Here is a 26,953-nt window from a genome sequence, read left to right on the forward strand (position 1 = left end):
GGTGTAACGTGTTCAAGGTCATCAGAAAGGTGGACAGATGCTTGGGTCTTCACCTAGACCTGTCCTCTCCCGCTTTGTCCTTCCCGGAGTCTCAAATGGGAAGTTCAGAATGTTGCCTGACTGCTTATCTTTTTTCTCCCCTGTGCCGCGCAGGGGTTCCACTTCCTATTCTGTGTGTGTTGCCTTGGGCCGTGCCCCCACCCCTCCACGGACCGGCGGCCGCTCCCACGTCTAACTGCTCGGCTCTGTCTGCTCCATCGGGGTAGGCACGTATCTCTCATTTCCCGCCTTGTCTCCTGCACTCAGCCATACGGATCCGAGGTTAACTGCCCTCCCTCCCAGGGTGGTAGGGATGAGAGCCACGTCTATAATTTACTTAGTATAATTTATATGCTTACTATAACTCCTTGTTACTGTCTGCTATGCAGTCGGATTCATGAAAGTTGGAGCCATATCCGCATCTGTTTTAATGCGAAGCACCCTGAAATCCTACTATGTGCCATCTGAAGGCCTACTGTGTGCTGGGCGCCTAGTTCATGGGACCTTGCGGCACCCTGGAGGATCAGAGCTGAGGGTAGGCCAAGGGTAACGGATTTGGCACCCACTCTGCAAACAGCGGGTGTTTCATAAACCTCTTTATGACTGACCGGCTAACGGGCCTTCCCCAGAAGCAAGCGTGGGCTCTCACGCAGGGGTGGCATCAGAAACTGCTGGATGAACGAACGAACAAACGAACACGCCAAGGTTCAGAGAGGCGGTACGCCCTGGTGCCTCCCGTATCACGGAATTGGCCGAAAATGACGTCAACAGCCCATGGTGAAATGGGGAAGGCATCATGACAGAGGAGTCCTCCCTGGGGGCTGGGCCACCTCCCGGCCCACCTGTGTACTGGCCCCGGAAGGTGACCCTGTCTGGCCTCTTGGTGCCGCCCACTCTTTTCATTCCATCCCGAGCTGCCTGCGCACTGTCCTCAGAGGTCCGGCTCTTCTCAGAGAACAGCTGGGGGGAGGTGGGCTCGGATCCGGAACCTGAGGTGGAAAAAGAGGAGCGTCAAAGGGGGTGGGGGGCCCACACGGCTCAGGGAGTGGGCGGATGAGAAGTTCAGGCTCTGGGGCGGAGCGTGGGTTTTAATCCTTGGTAATATCAGCCGACACACGTGGAAACCTGACCTCATGCTAAGCGCTGGTCCAGACCGGCCGCGTCCGCGGTATGCGCACCCTCGCGGCCATCCCAGGAGGCCGGTCCTATTACTGCTGCACAATTAGCTGTCCCTCTAACCACACAGAGCAGGTAAACAACCTGACCAAGGTCACCTGGCTGGGAAGGGGTGAGGTGGGCTGAACCCTTCTCCTCCTCCTCCAGGCGATTCTCCTTGCACTTTCGGGCTTTGGTGTCTATACCTGCAGAGTGCGGGTAATGTGACCCACCTTGCGGTGAAGACTGACGTCAGATACACACGACGCCCTGACAGAAACCCTGGCACGTCGTAGGCGCGTGACATACAGTGGCCGACACTGGAAGCGGTCTTCAGGGCCCTGCCGCGCCAAAACGGACGCACGAAACCTCCTCCAAGTTTCTTCCCAGGCTGTGGCGCTGGTCCCTGGCCACTGAGCTAACCCGCCCAGAAATCTGCAGGCTCCAGCAGTCAGGGCGGGCAGGTGGTCACTTACTCAGGGACAGCTGGGGCACCTCCCGAGGCACCGAGGAAGACCTGGCTCGCCGCCTTCCTGCGGGGTCAGCTTGCTCTGCACCTGCAGGCTCACCAGACAGTCTCTCTGTGGATTTGCTAGCAAAGAGGAGACACAGATGATGCGGCTGGAGGAGGTTTGATGCGGCCCTTAAAGATGGTCGGCAAGAAAGCCAACCCAGGGAAAGGCTTATAGCAGAGGAGGAAAGCAGGAAAGTCAAAACCAAAGACTCTGGGAGTCAGACCCCCAGAAAGCGGCTCTGAGCCTCCCTGACCCTCAGTTTCCCCATCTGTCAAGTGGGGATAATGACAGTAATTACCTCAGAGGGTTATGGGAAGGATTAGTGAGACGATGTCCGTAAAAACCTGAACCGCGGTGCCCTCCCATAGAAACACTTGGAAACACCCAGCTGATTTTAGAAGTCATCCTAAGTGAATCGCTAAGGGGTGAGCGGGCGGACATCCTGGGAATATTTAGCTCTTCACTTGGGTGATGAGTTCAGGTTACGCAGTAGCTATTATTTTATGCATCAAATGTTACATAGGAAAAAGGTGTAAGAGTCGGAGAGGGGTGTGAGTTCACACGTCTGGAGAGACCCAGGGGCAGCCAAGTCTGCCACACCACTGGGGCACAAGGGCAGGCGTTCTGGGGCCACCCACCTGCCATAGTGGGAGCCCCAGGCGGCTGAGGAATCCGTTGGCCGGGCCCGGGCCCGGGCGGGGCGGTTGAAGGTGGAGGCCGGGCACACCAGGCTGCCCTGGGGTGGCTGATGCAGGCTGTCCTCCAGCCTCAGGCGGAGCAGAGACACCTCCTCTTGTAGCTCTCGGATGGCCTGGCTGGGGTGGGGGGAGGGGACAGAAACAAAGAGCGGATGTGCAAGGTGCGGGGCCCCAGCCACCCGCACGCACAGCGCCGCCTGGATGCCCAGGTCTCGTCCCTTTGCGCCAGGCACGGACCCAACTCTGCTGCCCGCGGATTCTGGAACTTCCTTGTGTGTCCACTTTTCTTGCTGCCCATCTCGACACCTGTGAGTTCGTAGCCCTGCACGTTGGGTGCACAGAGCAGAACTTTGAGGGTTATCTCGCCTAACAGGCAGGGTCTCTGAGTAGCTGTTCTGAACACCGGACACTCACTGTGGGGTGGAAGACGCAGAATAAAAAGGGCACGAGCTGAAGGTCCACTTTAAAATCTGAATTCTGACCCCCTTGGGCTGCGCCCCCTTCTTCTACCTCTGTCTCTAGAAATGGTAAACTGACAGTCCAGGTCTGGTTTCTTCCCCTCCCTTATTATTCAGCCCATCCTTCCTGGTTCCCCCTAAACATTTTCTACGTGGTCCAAGCCCTGTCCTTCTGCAGTAGCAGAGGATGCTTGTCTGTCTGTCTCCCCAACCAGACAGTGGGCAGGCCTCCCCCCCTCACAATCCCTGAGAACCTCACACCTCACAGATGCTCACGGAATGTTCCTGAACTGGACTCAAGGCCCCAAGAGGGGGCAGAGTGAAGGTGTGTGCAAGCAGAGAGGACAAGGGGACATCACGGTGCTTCCTATCACCGCCTATGAGCAGGCTCCAAGGGCAGGGCCCTACCTGCAAGGCTGCTTGTCATCCCTGGGAAGCCCCCAAATACAGCCCAGCCTCTTACAGGCGAGGTATCTCAATGAGCCCCCAGCTTCTATGGAGTAAGTCCTGTCTGCATTGCTCTCCATCCAGCCCCTGAATGTCCAGAGTCTCATTCTGAAGCATCACGGCATCGTGTCGCTGGCATTACAGCAACGATCCTCCCCCACAACCCTGACAACCCCATACACGAACCCCCTACACACGGGGCGTCAGAGTCTGGGCTCGGCATGGCCCAGGCTGGTGCAGGCTCTTCATCTACTCCTGGGCGGGGCTCCCCTCAGGGTGACTTCTCGCTTGGTGGCCCGGACTTGTGGGTGAATGTCTCTGGACGCCACATCCAGCTCTCGGAGTGTGCCAGAGGGAGCGGAGACCTCTCTGGTTACGCCCCGGCACCGTGTGCGTCCAGGGCAGCCGGGTCTCCTGGCAACCCCCCCAGGAGACGTTTGTTAGGGTCTCCAAGGCAAAGCGTGAGCATGCTGTCGGCAGGACGGCGGGAGCTCGCGTCACCAGTTAACCCCCGCGTGCACAACTGGGAGGCAACACCGCCTCCGTGTCCCAGGCCGAAGGCGGCCGAGTGAGGGCCTGAGACTTGGAAAACCCACTTGGGTGTCTCTTGTCCTCTCTGCTTCCATCACGATCTCAGTCTTCCTGACTTAAGTTTTTAGTGGCTGAGGGCCAGCTGGCACTCAAAAAGCCCATCTTTTCCCGCAAACGTTTCCCCTCCCAAGTTCCCCATCTCTGTATCAGCATCCAACTGGCTGGCCGGCCAGAAGTCTGAGTCATTCGAGACCCTTCTCCCTCCCTGAACACCCCCCAAAAGTTAACCAGCTCCCGGGTCCTGTGGGCCCAATGCCCAGACCCAGGTCCTGTGTCTCTTCTCCAATGTACCCCCCTTCCCTCCGACTGGCCCCATCCTGTCTGTCCTGGGTGAGGCAGCCCTCCTGGCAGTCTTCCTGCCTCGCCTTGTTCTCACCCTGCTAGTGGCCAGAGAGCTCTTTCTAAAATGTGAACCCGACCTCAGTACTCCCCTGTTTAAAATTTTTTTTTTCAACGTTTTTTATTTATTTTTGGGACAGAGAGAGACAGAGCATGAACGGGGGAGGGGCAGAGAGAGAGGGAGACACAGAATCGGAAACAGGCTCCAGGCTCCGAGCCATCAGCCCAGAGCCTGACGCGGGGCTCGAACTCACGGACCGCGAGATCGTGACCTGGCTGAAGTCGGACGCTTAACCGACTGCGCCACCCAGGCGCCCCAGTACTCCCCTGTTTAACCTCCCCTTCATCCGCCCTCAGCTGTGTCTGTATGCATTCACGAATCTTCAGTGAATCATTTCTCTGAGCAGAGCCAGCATCCAGATGTCTAACTATGGTGTTCGAGGCCCTCCAAGACCTCGAACCCTGTGTCTCCTGGTCTACCTCTCCACTGCTCAACCCCCACCGCCACATTCACACCTCGGGATCCAGCTGAAATGAACCTTTGGCTCTGCAAAGGTGACGGGAGCTCTCTCACCTCCAGGCCTTTGCACCTGCTGTTTTCCCTGGTGGGAACACTGTTCCGTCTCTCTTCCTTCAAGTCTCAGCTGAGATACCACTTCCTCCCAGAAGCCCTCCCTGAAGCTTCTCACTGGGCCAGATGTCCCTTCTCTGTGTTCCCACAGTCCTTGGAGCCTCTGCCACCACTGTACTCCTACTGGGGAGTGTGACCATCGGCTTCTTCATTCATCCTACAAGACGGTGAGCCTTACCAGGCCAAGGATGGTCTTGTCCACTATTGTGTTACCAGGACCTAGCATATCATTGACAAGTAAGCCTGGAATTCCTATGCTGGTGTCATCGGAGACAGCAGGAGTACACACACTAAGTCAGGCCTGGAAGCTGAGTACCAGCCCCGGACCCGCCTTTGCACATAGCGACAGTCCCGTGATGGCACAGGCCAGGAGGCCCCTGATGCATTCCTGCAAAGCAGCCTTTCCTGTGCACGTGGGGATAGATACCCCAACCCGACAAAGGCATGTGATTGATTACTGGCCAAAAGCAACTCAAAGGAGAGGGAAGAGGGCTCACGGGCTACTTTCCCATTTCTGTTCAACCAAGCAAGGAACAACTTTCTTAGCAGAGCAACTGTTCATTGAACAATTGTATGAACAGAGCAACTGTTCATACAATGAAAGCGTCCACTGCTGAAAATACATCCCTGGGAAGCGCAGACCTGTCTTGGGAGAGAAATGCTGGGGGGTGGGGAGTGAGGTCTCAGCACCAAAAAGGTAAGCCTCCCGGTCGTTCCCCACTGGCTGGACAAGTGTCCTCAAAGTCCACATCCGTGAGGCCCCACGGAGTGGCCCTGAGCCCAGAAACAGGCCACTGGGGTCCATCGGGCCCCAGCACAGCCACCACTGGATGCGATGGCTGAGCTAGCCCCCGCCTCCCTCGGGCATCGCTCTCCCGTCTCTGTGATGGCCCGACTTACTCTCGCCCTGTCCTGGTGAGGAGGAGGGTGTGGGTGCTCTCCGCCGGTCCACGGGGCAGAGTGGCAGAAGCCGAGGTCAGGGGTGGGCGGATTGTCGTGCTGCGGGCGAGCTGCTCAGAAATTGGCTGTCGCCCCTCCGACTCTGAGCCAGGCACCGCTAAGGAGGCAGAGAGAGACCAAGGTGAGTTCGCCTGGAGAGGATCCCTGCAGTGCGCATGTCCGGGAGCAGAAGGATACGGGCACAGAGGCAGTGCCGGCTGAGGTCATAATTGAAGTTCTCAAAGAGGTCACTGGCCCACTGACCTCAGAGCCAGAAGATGTGGTTCTTGCTGGGAGCTTGGCGGTGCAAAGCTGGGCCTGCAGAGCTGTTCCTACCTAGATTCCCCCCCACCCCCACCGCCCCCCATCCACCATTTCAGCACCGCGTCGGAGTCTGCAGGCACCTCCCCCGTGAAGAGCTCATTGCTCCTTCACATGGACACCACCCCCCCACCCCGCCCAGCCTCGGCCGCGCATCACCACGTTCTGGGACTGGCTCCAGAGCCCCCCACCTCCCACTAAGATTATCGTCACGGCTTTGCCTCTGTGCATTTTTCTGGGGAGAGTGTTCAAAACTTTAGCCTTTCAAAGGGATGGGTAGCCACGGGTTAAAAACCACTGACCTGGCCCACACGTTAAAAACAAGGTGCCCCCGAGGGGCGCCTGGGTGGCTCAGTCGGTTAAGCGTCCGACTTCAGCTCAGGTCATGATCTCACGGTCCGTGAGTTCGAGCCCCGCGTCGGGCTCTGTGCTGACAGCTCAGAGCAGCCTGGAACCCGTTTCAGATTCTGTGTCTCCCTCTTTCTCTGCCCCTCCCCTGTTCATGCTCTGTCTCTCTCTGTCTCAAAAATAAATAAACGTTAAAAAAAAAAATTAAAAAAAAAAAACAAACCAAGGTGCCCTCGGAACCCTACTCAATAATACAGAAAGGAACAGACTGTCAATACAGGGAACAACCCAGATGAATTGCCAGAGATATAGGGAGTGAAGAAGCCAATTCCAAGTGCATACATATGATCCCATTTATAGAATGTTCTTAGAATGACAAAATCAGGGCGACGGCGGCCACCTGAGAGACCATCAGGAGTTCAGAAGGCAGCGGACGTGAGGTGTCCATTAAGGGGCGACATGCCATTAATCTGCACCATGGCTTTGCAGGATGTTCTCATTGGGGGAAACTGGCTGAAGGGTACATAGGATCTCCCTGGATTATATATCACTACAACATGTGAATCCATAACTAACTGAACTTTTAATTAAGGTTTAACTTTCCAAGTTTTAAATGATAAGCCTTGGAAAGAGACAAAGCCAGTCTGAGGTGTAGAAGCCAGTGCAGGGGTCACTTTGAGAGGGTGGGAATGACTGGAAGGAGCTTAGGAGAGCGTCTGAGGTCCTGATCGTGCTGAGTTTCTTGGTCTGTGTTCATTTTGTGGGAAATCCATCAATTTACGTTCTTTCCTGTATGTTTATTTCACTAAAAAGTTCACATGCATTTTTTAAAGGTAAAAAAGTGAAATCACAGAATGCATAGACGTGGGAAGTGTTCATGACAGCGCTTGGGGGGGAAAAAGAGTTATGAAGCGCTCACATATAATATGATCCCATGTTTGCTTTAAGTGCATCTGAATAAACATGTACACATTGGTATAGAAAACAATTCACAGGTTTGACGCCAAAATGTAGCAGTGATGGTTCGGGGCATATTTTTTTCTCTCTTCCCTTCTGTCTACCCTATCTGTAGTTGCAAATTTTCCCACAGTGAACCCGCATGATATTTTGTATCCTAAAACGTAATGTAGGGGCGCCTGGGTGGCTCAGTCGGTTAAGCGTCCGACTTCAGCTCAGGTCATGACCTCACGGTCCGTGGCTTCGAGCCCCACGTTGGGCTCTGTGCTGACAGCTCAGAGCCTGGAGCCTGTTTCGGATTCTGTGTCTCCCTCTCTCTCTGACCCTCCCCCATTCATGCTCTGTCTCTCTCTCGGTCTCAAAAATAAATAAACGAAAAAAAAAAAAAAAGGTAATGTAACACAAGGTTTTCGTTGCTTTGATTTTTCAATAGGTGCCATCCGGCTACTCCCAGGTTCTGGCCAACAGAGATACACCCACTCACCCATCTCGGCCACCAGTGCCCGCTCCCGGCGGAAACTGGGTGCCCTCTGCCGCAGAGGACTGTCCCGGCCGGAGGGTCGCCTCTGGGCTCGGCTCCTGGGTGTGCTGGGCTCCACGGATCTTCTGGGGACTGGAGGACCCCTGGTCTGGGGATGGGAAACTGCGTCCCGGGGCTCAGATGCAGTGAAGGGCTGGGCCAATATTCCTGCAGTGCTGAGGGACCGTGGCGGGAGAGACATGTTGAGATCGCCCTGGCCTCCGAGCCCCTCCACGTTCTAAGCCAATGAGCTCCTGACCTATGGGACTTGGCACCCGGGGCAGTACGGCGTTTCTGAGGATGTGCCCCTGTTACACGTGCATTTGTGTATCGAGCCGTCCACCTGCCTACCCGCAGGGGCAAAATTATAAAGCTCAATTTAATTTTTAGAAAATATACAGAGAAACGGAATTTCTAATCCTTTCTTCCCATGTAGCCACAGGGAGCAAGGCAGGCCTCCTGGAGGTGGTGGGGGGGGGGGGGGACTACCCCCAGCTTTGGAGGCTATTGCTCTACATAGTGGCTCATCGCTCCACCCCTCACCGAGTGCCCTCCTCCACCCCTGCTTTGGGGTTCTAGCCCAGTCTCTTCTCAGGGAGTCGCCCTGATTGCCCTTTACCCTTGTCTTCTGCTCCCCTCCCGCTACCCACTCCGTAGATCTTCATTTACCATTCAGTCATTCGTTTGCTTAACAGATACTTATTCCCCAGTCTGTCGCTGGTTGGTTGAGTGGGGGATGAGGTGAGGGCTCTGAGAATGCCCAGGTCATCAGCCCCTGTTCTAGGCTCACGGCACTTATTCCCAGGTTACCCCTCTGCACACAAAGCCGATGGGGAAGGTGGGGTCCCGGAGTACCTGATGTGGGAGAACCGGTGCTCTGGCGTTTGGGTGAGGGGCGACACTCTACTGGTTTCTGAGCCCACGAAACCACTGTCTGTCTCCGGGGATGCCATCCAGGGCTCCTGAAAGAGGCAGTGTCCCTTTAAGTCTGAGGAGTGTGCCTAAGGCACACTGGAAAGGTCTTCCCGATCCTGGCCTGGACCTCACATTCCAGAAGCTCACAGGCCTGGAGGCTGGCCCAGCTCCTGGCGGCCAGGCCTGTGGTGTGAGAGTCCTCAGGCACTCGGGAACAGCACCAGGCCAACAGCAGGGACTCTCCATGTCCCGGGAGGACCCTGAACAAGTCCTGCTTCCCTGAGGAGTTGGGGAGACCCTGGGGAGAGACACTGTAGCAGATTTCCGGAGCTGAGGAAGGAGGGGAGGAGAGGGAGAAAGCCGTCTCACTGTGGGGATGGGATTCACATTTTCCACATGTCTTCCAGCTTGGGCCTGGAATGCCATGGTCCTGTCTGATGGCAGAAAAGCCCGGGCCCAATGAATCGGGAAAATAAAATTCATCAAATGTGCACACCTCCTCAACACTGGGTCTAATGAAAGGTGCAAAGAACACAAACAGGCGACCCAGGTGCCTGCCCTCAATGAGTTCGTGGTCTAGTGCAGATTGCTTACTACAGGCTCATCAGGACTACAGGTGTGTGTGAGTGTGTGTGTCCACATGCATATATATGCATTATTCTAGGGGAGGCTCCATTGCATAAGTCACATTTCCATAGTGATCTGTGACTCCTGCAATAGTTTAAAAATTGCTACTCTAATGTCACAAACAGGCCATGGAATCAAGGACTATCCCCCCATCTGTGCTAAGCAGGCTCAAAGAAATACAGACAATGGGCCATAAGCTTTCAGAGGACAAGAGGTCCTGGCAGGGGGGCAGGGGTACGGGGAGCTACAGCAGAGAGGCAGCACCGGGCATAAGCCCTGAATGTTGGGGCAGAATTGTGCCTGGTAGAGATTGGGAACAGCAGGCATTCTGGAAGGGTGTGAGCAAAGGCCCCGGGGGGCAGAAATCCCCAGGAGATCCACGCTCCATGCACAGATGCTTACCTCTAGGTGGGGCCCACCAGCTTGACGCAGAGACTTCTGTGGAAGGTGCTCAGAGAGGCCGCTTCCCTCTAAGCTGGTCAGACTGCTCTGGTGGGATGCCAAAGGCTTGGTGCCCCGAGGGTGAGGTGGCCTGCTGGGGCCCGGAGGAGGAGCTGCCTCGACTTTGTCCAGGTCCTGGAGGTAGCCATCTCTGGCCACGGATGCATGGAAGACTGCTGGCTTTACAGACACCATCTGCTCCACAGTCTCCCTGGCAGCGGGGAGGGGCAAAGCACGTCTGAGCCCTGGCATGGGCTGGGCAGCCCTGTCCTGGGAGCCAAGCAGTCTGGGCGCAAGCTCTGGGGTCAGACACCCCTGGCTGCCCACCCTGTGTTTTGTCACCGTTGAGCTGTGTGGCCTCGGGCAAGATTCCTCCCCTCTCTGAACTTCACTTTTCTCCTATATAAAATGGGGAGGGCCCGCAAAACCTACCCAATGCACTACAGCAGAAATAGTGCGGAAACAAACGAGCTATCATTTCCCAGGCGTCAGGAATCTGCACACTATCTTCCCCATTTCAGCCATTTCATTAACTTCAATCTACTCAAAAGGCTCATGTCATCATTATAAATGGAAGAGCAGTCAGTATTCTGTGTTACAAATAGAAACTAACTTTGGAAATAGACACAAGACCCAAGAACACATTATTGTTACATTCTAGGCAGATCCTCTTGTCTGCTAAAGGCTCTGGGCCTGAGGTCTGCTCGCTTGTTCTTTTTAAAGGACGATCAGGAGAGGCAGTGAAGACATAATGGCACGGGAACTTTCTCCTGGAGGGACTTGGAAGGTCTGAGGCTGAAGAGGACAGTGACATTATCTCACGCTGCATCTGGCCTGCCAAAAACCATGTCCGGCCCCACCCCAAATCCCTTCCGGTGCTATCCACAGTGTATAGTCCACACTGGGGAGAGACGTGGGTCACAGGCCAGGAAAGCCACTTCTAAGCTGTAACGAGCCGTCGAGCTCAGTAGGATAATCACCACCCCTGTGGTTTCAGAGCTGGTCTGGGGACAGGTAGGGGAGGCTCAGTGACATACTTGAGGGGGGTCCTGTGACTTCTTTCAGCCGGTGCTGGGAGCTGCCTTACGGGCATCCCGGTGGCCTCTGATTTTCTTGGAGGTGGAGCTGGTCCGTCAACTTCTACCGAATGCCCTTGCCCGTCCTTGTCCTCATCCTCGTCCTCGCCCTCGCCCTCCTCCGGCTTCATGGCTTCTGGGACGGTCTTCACGCTGAGGTACCTGAGGAACACAGAGGAGCATGACTCTGCCCGGCAGGGCCAGCCAAGATCCAGTCACTGGGCCGGACACCCCGGCCTCACCCCTGCTACTCACCGCTCCAGGAGGCCGTGGAAATCCTGCTCCACCGGCAGCTCCTTATGCCTGGGTGGGGCCGGGAGGCCCAGCGGCCCGTCCTCCGTCTCACTGCTGGCGGTGCTCAGCTCCACGTTCATATGCGATGGGCAGGGGCCGATGCTGGCGGCGTGAGGCTGGGCCAGAAAGGCGGAGGGGCAGAGATTCAGCAGGTAGCCAAACACCACTTCCTAGGGACCTACCTTTCACCAGGCTCATGCGGGGCACTGAAGACTTAACAGGATAGACTCGCTGACTCTATCACCCTTTCCTGCGCGTGCAGAACGCAGGGACTGGATCGCGCGACCTTCGATACTGGCTGCCATGAACGGAACACCTGCCACATGCCAGACACTGACCAGGCACGACTGCACAATAGTCCCTCCAGTACCTACGGCTTTTACAACCCATTTTACAGACAGGAAACCGAGGCTCAGATGACTTGCCCAGACTTACAACAGAAGCGAGGGGCAGAGCAGAGGCTTGAAGCCAGATTTCCTGCCAGAGGCACCTCTCCTGACCTGCTCCTGCTGGGTATGGACACCCAGCCCCCAAAACACCTTCATTGTGGGAGCACGGGAGCCCCTCATGATGACGCACTTGGGTTTGCACCCGTGAGCGCGTGAGGTAGCACCTGGGGGGGCTTTCCACAGTGTGAGAGTTTCCCCTACATCACTGGGCCACCAAGACCTCCGTCGTCATGGCTATCTTACCAGCGCCCAGCCCTCCGTCGGCCCCCGCCTCACCTACCATGCTGGTCCTTTCTCCTGCTCCAGTCCCTAATAGACATGCCTTCGCAGCACAGGGAGCAAGGCACAGAAGACCCCACTACTGTCACCTGTGTGGCCGCTATGTGACCGCTATCCACTCACTCTGCTCAATTATGCAAAGCAAACCGTGATCGTCTCTCTTGGGGCTGTGATTTGGGCTAGAGAGACTTCTACAAAGTCCTTTCTGTGCAAGGCCCTTGTCTAGGGTCTCCTGACCTGTGCACAGTCCCCAACTCCATCTAGTGCTACAAGCAGGACGCTGGAGGCCACCCCCATTCCCCTTCCTCTCACCACCACTGCAAGGCCAGGCAAATGTGCCTTCTACACCTGTCTCAGGTCCACGCACATCTCTCTATCTGCCCTTCCCTTCTCCCACCTACCTGCCGATCCTCTTTTAATACCCCCTGCTGAAAACCCAGAAGAGTTTAAGGGCAAACCCTTGATGTGACCCACAAGCCCCTACATCATGGAGCCCCCGCCTTCCTCTCCAGCCACAGCTCTGACAATTGCGCCCTCACCTTCCATACTCTAACCACAGGGCCTTTGCACGGGCTGTTTCCCCTGGTGCATGGCTTCTGCTCTTCTGCGTGTAGTAATTCCCACTCATCCTCAGATCTCATTAAAACTTTTCTTACTCAAGGAAAGTTTCTCGGGGCCTCTAAACTCAGTCATGTTGCCCTGTTACTCTCCTAGAGCCCCGTAATTCTCCTTCAGACCCCTGAGCAAAATAGAATTAGTTCAACAAGACAAGCAACTCCATGAGTATTAAAACCACCTACTTTTTTTTAAGTTTATTTATTTATTTGGACAGAGAGAGAGAGAGAGAGAGAATTCCAAGCAGGTTCCACACTGTCAGTGCAGAGCCCGACATAGGGCTTGATCTCATGAACCCAACATGGGGCCCGATTTCACGAACCATGAGATCATGACCTGAGCCAAAATCCAGAGTCGGATGCTTAACCAGCTGAGCCACCCAGGCACCCCCCACCTATTTTTGTTGGTCGGTTTCCCACTGAATTCCCACCACGTGTCTTGGGTGCTGGCATATGGTGCCTACTTCACAAGTATGTAGTGAAGAAGTCGATTAATGAAGAAGAGAAGGAAGGAAAGGTCCGGTATGGCTGGGCAAAGAGGTACCTGAGGGCAGAGGGTCTGGGTGGCGGGTGTGGGGGCTTGTCCCGAAGGAGAAGGCAGGTGCACTGGCTGGCGTGGAGAAGGTGTGGCTGGGGGGCTGTCTGGAGTGGAGTCTGACCCGGCTCGCTCAGGCTCAGGCTGGGTGTGGTCCATGTGGTCCTTCAGCTCTTCCAGGCGAATACCCAGCTGGAATATCTCCTCCTCTAGCACTCTGGGGAGACATCAGCACCTGCACCTGTTACAGCAGCCACAGCAGGCAGGTCTGGGAGGCCGTGCTTCTGAGCGGAACTTCCAGAGAATGCCCATGGACGGTCCAGTTAATGTCCCAGTTTGGATTACGTGGAGAACTCAGAAAAACAAGGTGAAAGGGGACTCCACTGGGAACAGGTGGCCTTTGCCTGAGCCCCCCTCTGCGACCAACAGGCTGTGGGGCCTGGAGTAAATGCCTTCCCCTCTGGCCTCACTTCTCTGCTCTCTGATGAGCAGTTTCAGGTCTCATCTCCAAGGTCACGTCTCATGGCAATGAGTCCAAAAGGACACACACTTCAGCCTTCAGGTGTACCCACATCTGGATATGCTGCTAATTGGGGTAGGATTTCTCCCTGTTCCTGTAGCACATGAATTATGAGGACAAAGTGTGCCCCTCCCGGTGACTGAGGGAACCAGAGGCCTCCCTCCCCAGCACGTACCTGCCTGGATCAAATTTGCCGGGTGTCCCCTGGGGGCCGGCCAGCTGCTGGGCTGGCTGTTGCTCCCTGCAGGCCTTCAGGTACTCCTCCTCCAGGGCCGCGTGGGCGGCCTTTAGCCGCTGGAAGCCCTGAAACCAGACCAGGCCAGGAGGACCTGAGTGTGCAGCCCCCGTGGGCTCTGTCCTTGCAGATACAGTGGATGAGGTAGCTCACGGTGGGGTGGGGCAGGAGACCCATCCTCTGGGCCCCTAAGTCCCTAGAAGGCTGGGGTGAGGACTCCCTAAAACCTGCCTGCCCCCGTCTAGCTCTCTGCCATCAGACTGGCAAGGCCGAGGCACGGCTTAGAGCCTCGGCACCGGCTCCAGAGAGCACTAGTGTTTCCTGGATAGACCTACACGTACCCCAATGTTCCATGATGGTTGCAGGCGAAATACGCCATCACTACGTCCCCCTGTGGGCCCAGTACTTGAGCGACCACGGATCCTCATTCTTATTTTCCAAACTGTGGATCTGGGAACAGTAGTCACTCTTTTCCCAAGTGCTTATGGACTGTCATGATAGATGACCATCACTATCACACTGCTGCTAACAACAGCTAAAATTTACTGAGCACTGAGGTTCTACGCTAAAGCAGTTGGCATTAGTCACTGAATTTCCAACATAGTCCTAAGGACAGGGGTAGTTTATCACCTTCATTTAAAGAGGAGAAACTGAGCCACAGAAGGTTATTTAAGTTGGTGAAGGTCACACAGTGAGGGAGCAAGTTGTAGGCAGGATTTGAACCCGGGTCCTCCAGCTCCAGAGCTCGTGGGCCTAACAGTGATGTTAAGCGTCCACAGCAAAGGTGGTGACAGCTAACAGATGGCTAAAACTCAGGAAGAAGGGTCATTTCCCCTGGCTTGTGATCATCCCCATCCCATTCATTCTATGCTGACAGCAGACTGAGTTCAAGGACAACCTAGAATCTAGTCCCCGGGCAGGCTTGATCTTCCAACAGCTCTTGACCTCCTAGATGTGGGGGAAGTACGACAGAGGGGAAGAAAAAGAAGCGTTCCGTTTTTCAAGGTCCTTGCTCATGCACTCAGTGAGATAATACAACACACATCACATATTTTGCAATTGGAAAATGGATGATGCCTATATGATAACATAGTAATTAGTAACACAGTAATGACGTAGTAAAAATATAGCATTTTGTACAAACCAGGTGTGTTGTATTTGCCCCTCTCCACCCCTCTTCAGCTCCCCTCCCCACCCTGCTCTGTGCCTCCAGCATCAGCGGGGCTCCACACCTGCTGGCTTCCCAGGGGGTCTTGCCTAGTGGGAGGCATCTGTAAGAGGTCAAAGGGCGGGAGGAGAGAGACCTGGCAGGGAAGAGCTGTGGGCAGCTGCCGGTCCCCAGGCTGCCCTGTTCCTTGTCGCATCCCCTGATGCTGCCCACGGCCCCGCTCACAGCCCCTTCATTGACCCCACGCTCCCAGCTTTCAGAGCTCTACCTGCTCCTTTCCCGGGGTCCTGCTGATGCAGCAGAAATCTCGATTTTATATACGACTATAGTTGTCCAGAAACACCAAAATCCAAGAGGAAATAAGCCCATAATGGTTAGATTAGGGCTCCCCTCCCCTTTCCCCCTTGGTTTTCAGATACTGGGCAATCACTTTTACAAGAAAAGAAAATTTTTGAAAGGGCAAGTCTCTTCTGGTGGCTGAGAGGGAGCCAGATGGGTGGGAGGCGGTGCAGGCCAGGGATTACCACCGCGGACTCGGAAATCAGACAGACCTGGGTCTGGGCTCCGCTGCCTACCAGCCGCGTGGCCTTCAAGTCGCCTGTCTCGGCTTCCCCCGCTCCATTCCAGTTAAATGCGGGCGATGACTGTAACCACCTTACTGGCGTTCTATGATAAAACGCAATCATGTGCATCGAAGGCGTGCCACAGTGCCTCTGGCACACCACCACCACCGCTTAATCAGTGGTAATACTGTGATATACTGATCCTTGTCACGGCAAGCTAAGCAGGGGCTGTCTGCTGTGAAAGGAGACGGTGTGTCTGAGATTCTCTGGCCTGTGTTGCGGCGGACGGGGCTTCAGAGACTCCACTTTGGGGGACAGAGCAGGTGTCTGGAAGCTCCAAGGGCATCTCCCGAAGTAGACGGTACCTTGAGTTGGTCCTGGGGCGTCAGCCGTCCTGCCTGCATCAGCCCTGCGAAGGATTCCACCTGGACATCGGGAGGGGAAGGAAACCCACTCTAGTTAATCCGGACCCTGGAAGGTGAGGCCTGCAGCCCCCATGCTTAGCCACATTCGCGCTGTGGCACCAGAAACTGGGTCCCGCCTCAGGATGTGGGTTTTCTGCCAAGCACGGAAAGGCGGATGCCAGAAACTGTCTCCACCACTGGCTCTGGTCACGGCTGCCTTTGGAAAAATCAAAGTGGAGCCTCCCAGAATTTATCAATAGCAAAGCACGCTCACTCATGGGCATGAAGGTCTATGACACAGGATGTTTACTGCAGCATAATTGCGGGGGCAACAGAAACGATCGAAAAGCCTATCTGTGGAGTAGTACGCAGCCATCAAGAAGAGGAAAGGGTATGTGTGTGTGCTCACGTATAAACTAAGACCTACTTTTCAGTGTCAAATTGAGGTATAGCCCAGTCTTTATAATAAGCTACCATCTGTATAAAATAGAGAGAGAGAGAAAAAAAGGAAAAATATAAATACATTTGCTTATATATTATAAACTACCTCTAGAAGGATGCAAGAAACTGAAATATTAATTGCTTCTGGGGCAGAGACCTGGGTGGTGATGGGGACAGGGATGGGAGGAAGCATTTCTACTCTATGGACCTTCTGAACTCTGAACAGAGTGAATTCATCGCCTTCCCAGAAATAAACACTCAACTTCAGGATATTAAAAAAGTCAAGGTACAGCATAGCATACATACTTGTGTGACCATTTCTTTTAAAAAATTTTTTTTTTCCAACGTTTTTTATTTATTTTTGGGACAGAGAGAGACAGAGCATGAATGGGGGAGGGGCAGAGAGAGAGGGAGACACAGAATCGGAAACAGGCTCCAGGCTCCGAGCCATCAGCCCAGAGCCTGACGCGGGGCTCGAACTCACAGACCGCGAGATCGTGACCTGGCTGAAGTCGGACGCTTAACCGACTGCGCCACCCAGGCGCCCCTTGTGTGACCATTTCTAAGAACACATGTGTGTGTTGAACCCTTTTGCATGAAACAGAAGGGCAAGTATGGGAAAAAAGACTTTTCACTGAATATGCCCTTTATGCTATGTGAGGTTATTACCATGTACATCTAATTACCTTTACAAAAAACTTTTTTTAACAAAGAAAAAAAGACAAAGGATGGTTTGGGGCTTTCTAGGATTTCTAGGAAAGCTCTAGATTAGTGCCAAAATGTAATATAGAAATTTATATAAATTATACATAATTTATATAACATAGAAAATAGAAACATAATGCAAGCTACATATGCAATTTAAGATTTTCTTTTTTTTAATTAAAAATTTTTTTTTTATCTTAGAGAGTGAGAGAATCTTAAGCAGGCTCCACACTCCACACGGACCCCAACGCAGGGCTCGATCCCACAACCCTGGGATCACGACCCAAGCCAAGATCAAGATTCGGACGTTCAACCGACTGAGCCACCCCAGCATCCCTGCAATTTAAAATGTTCTAAAACATAGAATAAAATTCTAAAAAAATTATGTCAAATGTAAAAATGTAAAAAAGAAACAGGTGAATTAATTTTAATAATGTATTTTATGAACCTAAAATATCATTTTGACATGGAATCCATGTAAACAATTCTTGAGATATTTTATATTCTTTTGTCACATGAAGTCTTTGAAACCCACTGTGCGTTTTACCCTCACAGAACACCTCAGTTTGGACTGGTCACATGTCAAGTACTGACCAGCCACATGGTCTGTGGCTCCTGGATCAAACAGCACAGCCCTAGGTGATCAGGGGTCAGCTGGTGCCCCAGCTCCTGCTTGGTGTGATGACCTTGCCTTTGCTTTACAACACACAGGACACGAAGAAACATCTCTCCAGGTATGGAATGAGGAGGGTGGTGATAAAGCAGGAGAAAGGACTCGTTCAGGTTACTATGATGGATGAGCTTGAGGAAGCCAGACACAAAAGGACGAAGATTATATACATCTATTTATAGAAAATGTCCAGAAAAGGCACACCCAAGGAGACAGAAAGTAAATGAGCAGCCTCCAGGGGCTGGGGGGAAGTGGAATGGGGGAACTGCTTAATGGATAGGAGCTTCTCACTGGGTGATGAAAAAGATTGATCGTGGTGATAGCTGCATGACTGTGAATATAGTAAAACCCACTGAAGCATTAACTTTAAAGGAGTAAATTGTATGACATGTGAATTATATCTCAACAAAACTGTTACCAAAAAAAAAAAGAAAAAAGAGGATGCTTGGTATTTCTCCGAAGGAATGTGTTTGATGGCCATGATAATATATGTAACTACTGCATTTCCCTTTTCACACTGACAACTAGGAAGCTCAAAACCAAACATGAACCTGGTAAAGCGTTCAGGGTCCAACAGGACATTTTGTTTATTCACTTTACACTAAGTTCAGTCTATTTTTTTCTACCCTTACTTCCCCTTTGCCCCATTTTCCTCACTTCTGTTTTCAGAATGTGGTTGTCATGCATGTATTTTCTAAGCTGCTTTAAAGCACATCTGGCATAAGGCCAAGTGTGCAGTTAAAAATAGAGCTACAAACAATTCACAGTTATTTGGACTGTTTGGTGAAAGCATAAAGGCCCTTTGAGAAGGGACTGAGAATTTATTTCTGTAATGAAACGCACTAAGAAAGTGGGATGGTTTATCCCAAACCGGAAGAGGTAGAGTTGAGATTCTCTTATCCTTCCAGAATCCTGGAGGAGCGGTGAGTCTCCCCTAGGGGTGAACCAGGAGACACTTTCAAGCCCAACTTGAGGGAGTTTGATGGGACACAGTGCCAAAAAAAGGGAGTTAAAGCCAGTACTGAGTGACAAGGAGGAGGCTGTAAACCACGTGGCCTCTAAACCAGGAGGGAGAGGCCCACATTTTCGAGATGGCCGAGTTACCTCCAGCAGGGGAATGACAAGGAGCCTTGCAGAGAGGTTCTTACTCAAGCAGACACTGCTTTCTCAGGTGAGTTATGTCTCCCTCGTTCCCCTCACCTTGGCCAGGAACAGGCTGGCCTGAGAAGCCAACTCCTGGGTCCGCTCTGCTGACGGCTGGTCCTGGGCGATGACCGGGTTCTCCGGAAGCCACTCTGGGGCAGACGAGGAGGGGCTCAGGTCTCTTTGAGCTGGTGGCCACCCTGGAACACACAACCACTGAACGCTGGGGCCAAGGGACCAACGCTGAACCTCAAAACCACACCCTCACCCTCCATCATCAAGCTACAACTGTCATATCGAGATCACACTGTCTTTACATGGGCCCCAGGAAGTGGGCTAGGCAGGGTAGCCCAGGTGCAGGAGAGAACGAGGTCTGGATCTGCCCCAGATCACACAGCTGGGGCCAAGTCAGGCCTCTGGTTTCCCAGTCAGTAGCTCAGGCTCTAACTCAGAAGGACTCGAGTTCAAATCCCTACCCCACCCCCTTCTGCTTGTAGCGGCGTGGCCTTCAGCAAGTCCTCGGCCCTCCGTGCCTCGGTTGCCCTAACTGTCAGCAGGGTTGATGTGGGGATTAGGTGGGATCCTGCACGGCAAGGCTTGGCACAGAGCCGGGCCCCCACATGGGCTCCACAGTGACATCAGTGTTCTTTGTTACTCACTGGGCCCAAGATCCCCCAGCTGCTAGATGCAGAGCTAGGGCCCCTCCCGACTGCTCTGGCTCTAGGAAAGATACATGGTTTCCACATCTCCATTCCACCTCTTCAAGTCAGACGTCCCAGACAAGGGCCTCACCTCCCTCCCTCCCCTGACCTGAAGCCAGTGCCACCCTAAGGCCAACCAAGCCCCCCCAGAGCAGAATCACAGGCAGAAGGCCCTCCAGTCACATTTCCTCTCTGACTCACCAGAGGCCCCAGAGGCCTGTGGGGCTTCGGCAGGGCCCGACCACCGCTCCACAGACTGGGGCTGTGGGATGGTGAAGGACAAGACCTTGGTCCCCCGGGGCACCGTCCCTGTGTGGATGCTGTGGCTGGGCTGGGGCGGGTCTGAGTACAGGTTCACCTGTCAGGGAGGGGAAGGCATGAGCACAGCCAAGTCAGGGTTGGGGCAAAGTCCCCGTAAGGCCTCACCTTCATTCACACCATCGCTCAGGCACTCAACAAACATGTCTTGTAGTAATAAATACTATATTTGAGTGGAGCCCTTGGGTGGGGGCCAAACAATGGGCCAAGGAAGTGCGTGCCCTTTCACGCCCTCTTTAGGCAGTCCTGATGGGGAGGCAGGATAGGGACTATCATCCCCATTTTACAGAAGAGGAAACTGAGGCTCTGGTTAAGTCATTCACTCAAAATCTCCAGCTATAAATCCTTGGACTGAGACTAGGATCCTACTTTGACCCTAAAGTCTATGGTTTTCCATATTAATAATTTTAAATACTACTTGTTATAATAATTGACAATGTGACCACAATTATAACTAATACAGTACTTCCAGCAAGTATAACTATAATCATATAATAACATATTAGTAATAAAACATTTTCAATAGTGATTATCACATTGATAATAACAGCGATGAATGGTGGTCTGAATGAAGGCGTCAGCCAACGAGTGAACAAATGAACCTCTCAGCAGTAGCAGGCCCCCCTCATCCGAGGATGGATTTCAAACGGTAAACAGCCTCACGTGTGAGAGAGAAGTCTGGAATCAGACCGACGGCCGGGAAAGGCCACGTGAAGCACGAAATTAGAGGAGACCCGTGTATGGTGGTCAGTGTAGAGGCGGGCAAGCCGTGGTCTGTTTTTTTCAATAGTGTCTTAGTGGGCACAGCTATGCTTGTTTATGTATTACTACGGTTGCTTTCGTGCTGCAACGGCAGGGTTGAGTCACCACCGCCGAGGCTCTACGGCCCCCAAAGCCGAAAACCTTCACTAGCGGGCTTCACTGCTGCTCCCTTTTGAGTCCCAGAACGGGTGATTTCTCGGTGCACAAAATGCGTGCCCGGTAAACAGCAGCCACCGTCCTCCTATTCATCATCAGCATCTTTGTTGCTACGACCATCGACCATCGACCATCGTTACACACCACCATCACCACCACCATCATCACCTCCGTCATCATCACATTTATCACCGTCATCATCACCACTGTCATTTTTACTGCCATCATGGAGGCAGCTCCCTGGAAAAGCTACTCCCCTGTGGTGCCTCAGTGCCCCCAGCTGGTCAGGCAGCCTATCTCACTGCTCCCTGCTGCCCCAAGGTCAGGAGTGCAGAGTTTAGGGTATGCCTGATAGAGGGAGTGCCCTAGCCCCCAAGCAGGCAGCCTCTCCCTGCTTAAGCTGCTCTTCACGTCCTGGCTGTGGCAGAGAAATCTACTCCAAAGTGAGGGACAATGGCCCAGCATGGCCTGGCCCCCCTTGCCTCCCCCTCCTTCAGACCCAGCCTCTGATGAGAACAAAGCTGGATTTTAATAATCCTCTGGGCCATCTGCTCAGACCCGCCTGTGGGGGCTTGCCCACCAGCACCCCTTTCCTCCCATGGTGACCCAAATCTGGGGAAGACCCAGCCCTCCTGCATGCTCCCTGTGCCCCACCCTCCCCCTCCCCCAGCCACAGGCCCGGCCCACCAAGGCCCAACCTGGGGAACTACAGGAACATGCCTGCTGTTCCAGTAGAGGGGCCAAGAGCCCTTGTAGAGGCCTCGGAAGGGGGAGCTGGAGGTGAGTGTGGGTAATTTGAAGCTGTTCAGGCCCCTCCCTCTTGGGATCTGTCTCCGGACAGGCCAGCACCCACCCCAGCCCTCCAGGGTGCCCCTTTTAAGCCAGGGTATCCCATGGAGCTCCCTGAGGCTAGATTAGCTCCCTCAGGGGGGTTAATCAGTGAACAGAAGACCAGGGAGTGTGGGAAATGCGGGGTTAAATAACTGACTAGTCTTTGCACAGATGGGTTTCTCACAGCCTTTAAAATGCTAATGGGCTTTATGAATGGGGTGAGGAGGGGGGGAGTAGAGAGAATAGGCAATGTTTCGCCCAACTCCTCTGAAGACTAACCCCGATGCCCCCCACCCCCACCTCCACCAGGGGCTTCTGGACCAACTAGTGGTCATCAGAAACACACATTTTAGGAAAGGCAGTTTTATGTCACCCCCCCGCCTTCCCCTGATTCTGTCTGGGGTGGTTTCTGGTCTCCTCAGCCCCTCCAGATCCCCCTGCAGCTGAGCCCAGGGACAGCAGCTGGGGGGAGGTGACTGCAGGGCAGCAAATCGGTGACATCACCATCAACTCTGGCCCTAAGCTGGGGGAGAGAACAGAGTCTGGCAGTGATTCCCGAGCAGCCCCGGCTCCCTGCCCCCACCCCCGAGTCCAGATCCAGGGGTGCCCTCGGCCCAGGCCTTGAGACTCCGTCAGCCCTCCCCAGCTGCAGAACCCACCATTACCTAGTCTGGTTCTGCTACAGAAGGTGGGGTTAATAGTGGGCTTTGAAGACAGACTGTTGGGCTCAAGCCCCAGCTCTGGCACCTACTTGCTAAGTGACAGGCACATTTCTTACCTTCTCTGTGCCTCAGTCTCCCCAGTAAACACAGTATTTACCCAGTATTTACCCAGTTTCCTGGGTAAACACCCAGGACAGTGGTCAGCAGACATCACCATCACTATTGCTCTTACCACTGTGACACCATCATTCTGCCTTGCCCATGTGCCTTTGCCACACACCCGGTGCCACAGCCCAGGTCCCGCTCACCCAGGCGTGGGGAAAAGAGTGCCCGCTCTGGAGTCAGGCACACATACGTTTAATCCCCAGCTGTTAATCCCTTACCAGCTGCAGGGTGCTGAGTGAACCACTCGGCCTGGCTGTGCCTCGGTTTCCTCTCGTGAAGGATTTCATATGAGGTGACCCTGGCAGTGTACGTAGCCTGGGTCCTGGCACCTTTAACAGCTCAGTAAATGCCAGCCCCCTTCCCTGGGTGCCCACCCATTGCTGCCCACATGCTGTTGGGCTGGCCTGGGTGTCCTCAGGGCAATGTCCCCAGCCTGGCCCCCTCCCACGTGGGCCCACCCCCTCCCCCTTGGGCTCTGAGCAGACAGAGTAGGGGGCTCAGCAGGACCCCGGGGAGTCCACTCCCACCAGCTCAGTCTGAGGGAACAGTGTTACTGCCTCCATGAACTGGTCTCCCTGGCAAGGGCTCTGAACAGGAAGCCGCTCTGGGATCTCCTGAGTCTTCAGGGTAGAGTCCTCAGAGCTGGGGACAGGGTGAAAGGGCCAGCTGGGAGCTGTGCTCCCCCAGGCCCTGTGGGACCGTGGCATCCCCTCCCCATCAGGCTCCGGGATGGGGAGCCCTGCCTGTGCTGCTCCCCCAGGGCAGCTGTGAGATTGGGGGACCGGGAGAGAATCATCCTGCTTCCGGCATCCAGCTGACCTGCGCTCGCCCTTCTCTTGCAGGGAACCCCCAAACTAAGGAGTCATTTTTCCAGAAAGCCAAGTGAGAGTGGGTGGGCAGGTACCGAACACCATCCCCAGCCTCTCCCACCTCCCCTCCTATGCTCCTCTCACACACGAGACAGGTCTGGGTCATTAGCCAGGACGAGGCGACTGCCCGTGGGGAGACCTTGGGTCCCCACCACGTCGGAGGAGTACCCAGGGCAGGAACTTCACCACAGCTGTGCTCCCACAGTGTCCACCCCTGCCCGTGCCTGCACTGGGCATGGCTCACCTGGGCACCCCATAAACACCTTCAGATTAATATTAGTCCAAATAAGAATAGTCTCCATCTCTTAGAAGTGTTTGCCAGGCCCTGGTACGTGCTTTCCGGATACTGACTCATTCTCCTACGTGAGTAAAGGACGAAGCAAGAAGAGGAGGGAGGGGATGCTCCAAGGCTCTGCCCTGACCTTGAACTTTGGCCACCTCTGCCCCTCCTAGGGACCCAACTCCCAATTTGTTAGATGGCCGAGCTGAGGGTCTGGACCCAATGGCCAGTTCCTTTCTCCTTGGAGCTTCTAGGAGTCTGCAGTCATGCGGGCAGGGCTCCCCCAGGAAGGACGCCTCCCCAAACCCACCTGTGGCCTCCCCAAGGCCCCCGCCCTTCCACCGGACTCTGAATCCGTAGTTCAGACGGCTAGAAGGAGCCTTAAGACATCGGGGGGAAGCCACTGACTCCCAGGAGGAAGGTCTGTGTGACCCCTTTCACAGATGTGCCCAAGAAGGCCAGGGTGGGAGGGACCTGCCTGTGTCCTGAGGTGGGGTGGGGACACAGAACTGCTCCCACGGCAGGACTTCTTCCATTTTCTCATCACGGCTGTCTCAGGGACACCTCACAGCCATGTCTCAAGAGGCCTGAGAGCAGCCTGTAGCAGGGGAGGGGTGCTGGAGCATGACAGGGACAGGCCAGGTGGGGGCCCTGAGAGAGGAGGCCAGCGAGAGGGCAGATCTGCCTCTCTGCACCTCAGCTCCCACCCACTTCTCCACTGAGGCCTCATGGGGCAAGAGGGGGGCAGGGGAAACAGGAAGCCGTGAAGGGCTGCAACAGGTCCCGCTTCCTGCCTCACCCCCACAAAGGGGAAGGTCCCAAGTGTAGAAGTCTCAGCCTCCTCCCAAGTCGTGTGGGGGCTGGGCAGGACAGGGGTGGATGGATTTCCCCCTGCCACACACCGAACATTCGGTCGGGGGGGTGAGGGGTGAGGCTGTGCGCGAGACATTCAGGAAGGCTCAGGCCCAGGAAATAAGCACCAGGAGCTGAGCAGAAACTCTGTGCTGCAACCTTGAGGCTCAGAGAACCCAAGAAACTTCCTTGGGGTCACACAGCTGGTCAGTAACAGAGCCAGGAGTGGAGCCCAAGTGCTGCTCTGGTGAAAACACTGGGGACCCCAGATTCTAGGATTCAAGGACATAAAAGCTCATCAACAATTAAGGAGATAGAGCCCAAAGAGGGCAAGGTCGCTGCCCAAGGTCACAGAGGGACCTCGTTGTAGACCGAGGGCTGGGTTCTTCTATCCCCAGGGTCTCAGGAGGCAGGAACAAAGACCATGGGAGAGTGACATCTCTGGGGGCCGGGGCCCCACCTCCACCCTACCCAAGCCAGTACCTTGGCCCCAAGGCGCAGCTGGTCGATGGTGTTTTCCGCCTCTGCGTACTTGGTGAGTAGCTTGTGGTAGTCCTCCTGCGAGAGACGGAGAAGAACACGGTCACGCCCCTCACCGTGAGACCCCTCGTGGGAGCCTGCCCCCCAAAGGGCTCCTCAGAGCGCTAAGAGCTCAGTGGTGGGAGCGGAGCAGACCCCTTCAGGCTCTTGTGCAACACACACCCCGGGGCCATATTGTGAGTGGGATAGAAGGCAGGATGGTCTGCTGACATCACTAACAGTGAATCAGGGATGAGGGCCTCTGGGCTGCTTCACCTTGATATACAACCCCTGTCACTGCAGGCTACAACTATTTGCTCATCTGTCCACATTCTGGGGACAGCTCTGTCAGCTCGTGTCTGTCAGCTCTGTCACCTATATCTTCCCCACTGCTTTATTCCCAGGGCTTCAGGGGCATGTGCTTAATAAGTGCTTTTTAATTTTTAATTTTTTAAAGAGTCTATTTATTTATTTTGAGAGAGAGAAGAGTGCAAGCAGGGGAGGGGCAGAGAGAGAAAAAGGGAGAGAGAGAATCCCAAGCGGGCTCAGCACTGTCAGCACGGGGCCTCAACGCAGGGCTCGAACTCACGAACCACGAGATCATGACCTGACCCCAAACCAAGAGTCAGACGCTCAGCCGACTGAGCCACCCAGATGCCCCTTAATAAGTGTTTTCTTAAATGGTGGATAGAGTGAACCATCCAGGGGTCCCACAGAAGACTTGAAAATCACAACTGCCTGTATGTACTGGTGGGTTACTATCTGCCCTAAATAAAACTGAACAGCTTCATCAAACAAGTCACGACAGAGAAAAAGCAAAAGTAAACGGCACCGATCGCCTTTGAAGGATGTTGGGGAACAGATGCATTATTCTGAAAGCTGGTAATTAGAGGGACAGAATCAAGCATTTCACCTGAGTTTCCCGTGTGAACGAGACCTTGGTAACCAAATAGTTGATGCGGGAAAATTTGACTTTAGAGAAGATTTCCAGCAAAAAAAATGCAGAAGGAACGATGGCATTAGGAGACTACCACTTTGTCACCCCAAACAGAGGACAGGATCAAGGCCATGACTGTCGGTGACCACTGGCCTCACAAATCAGAGAGGAGCAAGCATCCCATGCCTCCTGAATGAACCGACTGTGACATGCTCTTGCCAAACACATCACTACCCACATGGAGCTCATGGTCTGGAGGGGAAATAAACAGAGAACTGCATCCTGGAAAAGCTTCTAGCTCTAGACGGACGATATACAGGACAAGGAGAAGACAGTGGAACACGTGAAGAGATATGAGAGGGTGTATTGGCAAATTCCAGGATATGGGAGACTCTACAGGACACAACAGGTGTCCTCAAAAAATCAATTACAACAAAGAAAGAGGTTTGAAAAAACCGGGGGTCGGAGCGGGGGAGACTTGAAAGGCACACTGATCACATGCGATAGATGAGCTGTGTGTGGACCATGATTTGAACCAGCTGCAATAAACAAGCCATTTGTGAGAGACAGGGGAGACCTGAACACTGATGCTGGATAATATTAAGGAACTGGTGTTGACTTTTAGGTATGCTAACAGTGTCGTGACGTTTAAGATACAGTCCTTATCTTTAGACATACACGGTAAAATACTTCTGGGTAAAATGATCTGACACCTGAAATTTGCTTCCAAATATTCCAGTACAGTGAGTCGGGGGGGAAGAGGTGGGGCCTTAGATAAAAAATGTTGCTGGGGGCTGTATGGCAGGTACATGGGCGGAAGCAGGGTGGTGGGTACGTGGGGGTTCGTTATACCATTTTCTCTCT

The 26,953-nt window shown here is 54.0% G+C and overlaps 1 protein-coding gene across 2 annotated transcripts in view; it reads right to left on the bottom strand.

The window, feature by feature from the left end:
• AKNA (AT-hook transcription factor) overlaps window positions 1-26,953 on the bottom strand; it is a 45,527-nt gene that overhangs the window by 7,430 nt on the left and 11,144 nt on the right. For both annotated transcript variants that reach the window (XM_049637143.1, XM_049637134.1), the window contains exons 4-18: window positions 25,117-25,191; window positions 19,940-20,096; window positions 19,095-19,237; window positions 16,040-16,099; window positions 13,884-14,011; window positions 13,198-13,405; window positions 11,273-11,427; window positions 10,979-11,179; window positions 9,903-10,152; window positions 8,814-8,920; window positions 7,923-8,134; window positions 5,774-5,930; window positions 2,348-2,524; window positions 1,671-1,786; window positions 882-1,028 (exon numbers count right to left, since the gene is read on the bottom strand). In XM_049637143.1, the coding sequence (XP_049493100.1) occupies window positions 882-1,028; window positions 1,671-1,786; window positions 2,348-2,524; window positions 5,774-5,930; window positions 7,923-8,134; window positions 8,814-8,920; window positions 9,903-10,152; window positions 10,979-11,179; window positions 11,273-11,427; window positions 13,198-13,405; window positions 13,884-14,011; window positions 16,040-16,099; window positions 19,095-19,237; window positions 19,940-20,096; window positions 25,117-25,191 (2,293 nt within the window). The remainder of the gene's footprint in view (window positions 1-881; window positions 1,029-1,670; window positions 1,787-2,347; window positions 2,525-5,773; window positions 5,931-7,922; window positions 8,135-8,813; window positions 8,921-9,902; window positions 10,153-10,978; window positions 11,180-11,272; window positions 11,428-13,197; window positions 13,406-13,883; window positions 14,012-16,039; window positions 16,100-19,094; window positions 19,238-19,939; window positions 20,097-25,116; window positions 25,192-26,953) is intronic.

Source organism: Panthera uncia, chromosome D4 (assembly GCF_023721935.1).
Source record: "Panthera uncia isolate 11264 chromosome D4, Puncia_PCG_1.0, whole genome shotgun sequence".
Lineage (NCBI taxonomy): Eukaryota > Metazoa > Chordata > Mammalia > Carnivora > Felidae > Panthera > Panthera uncia.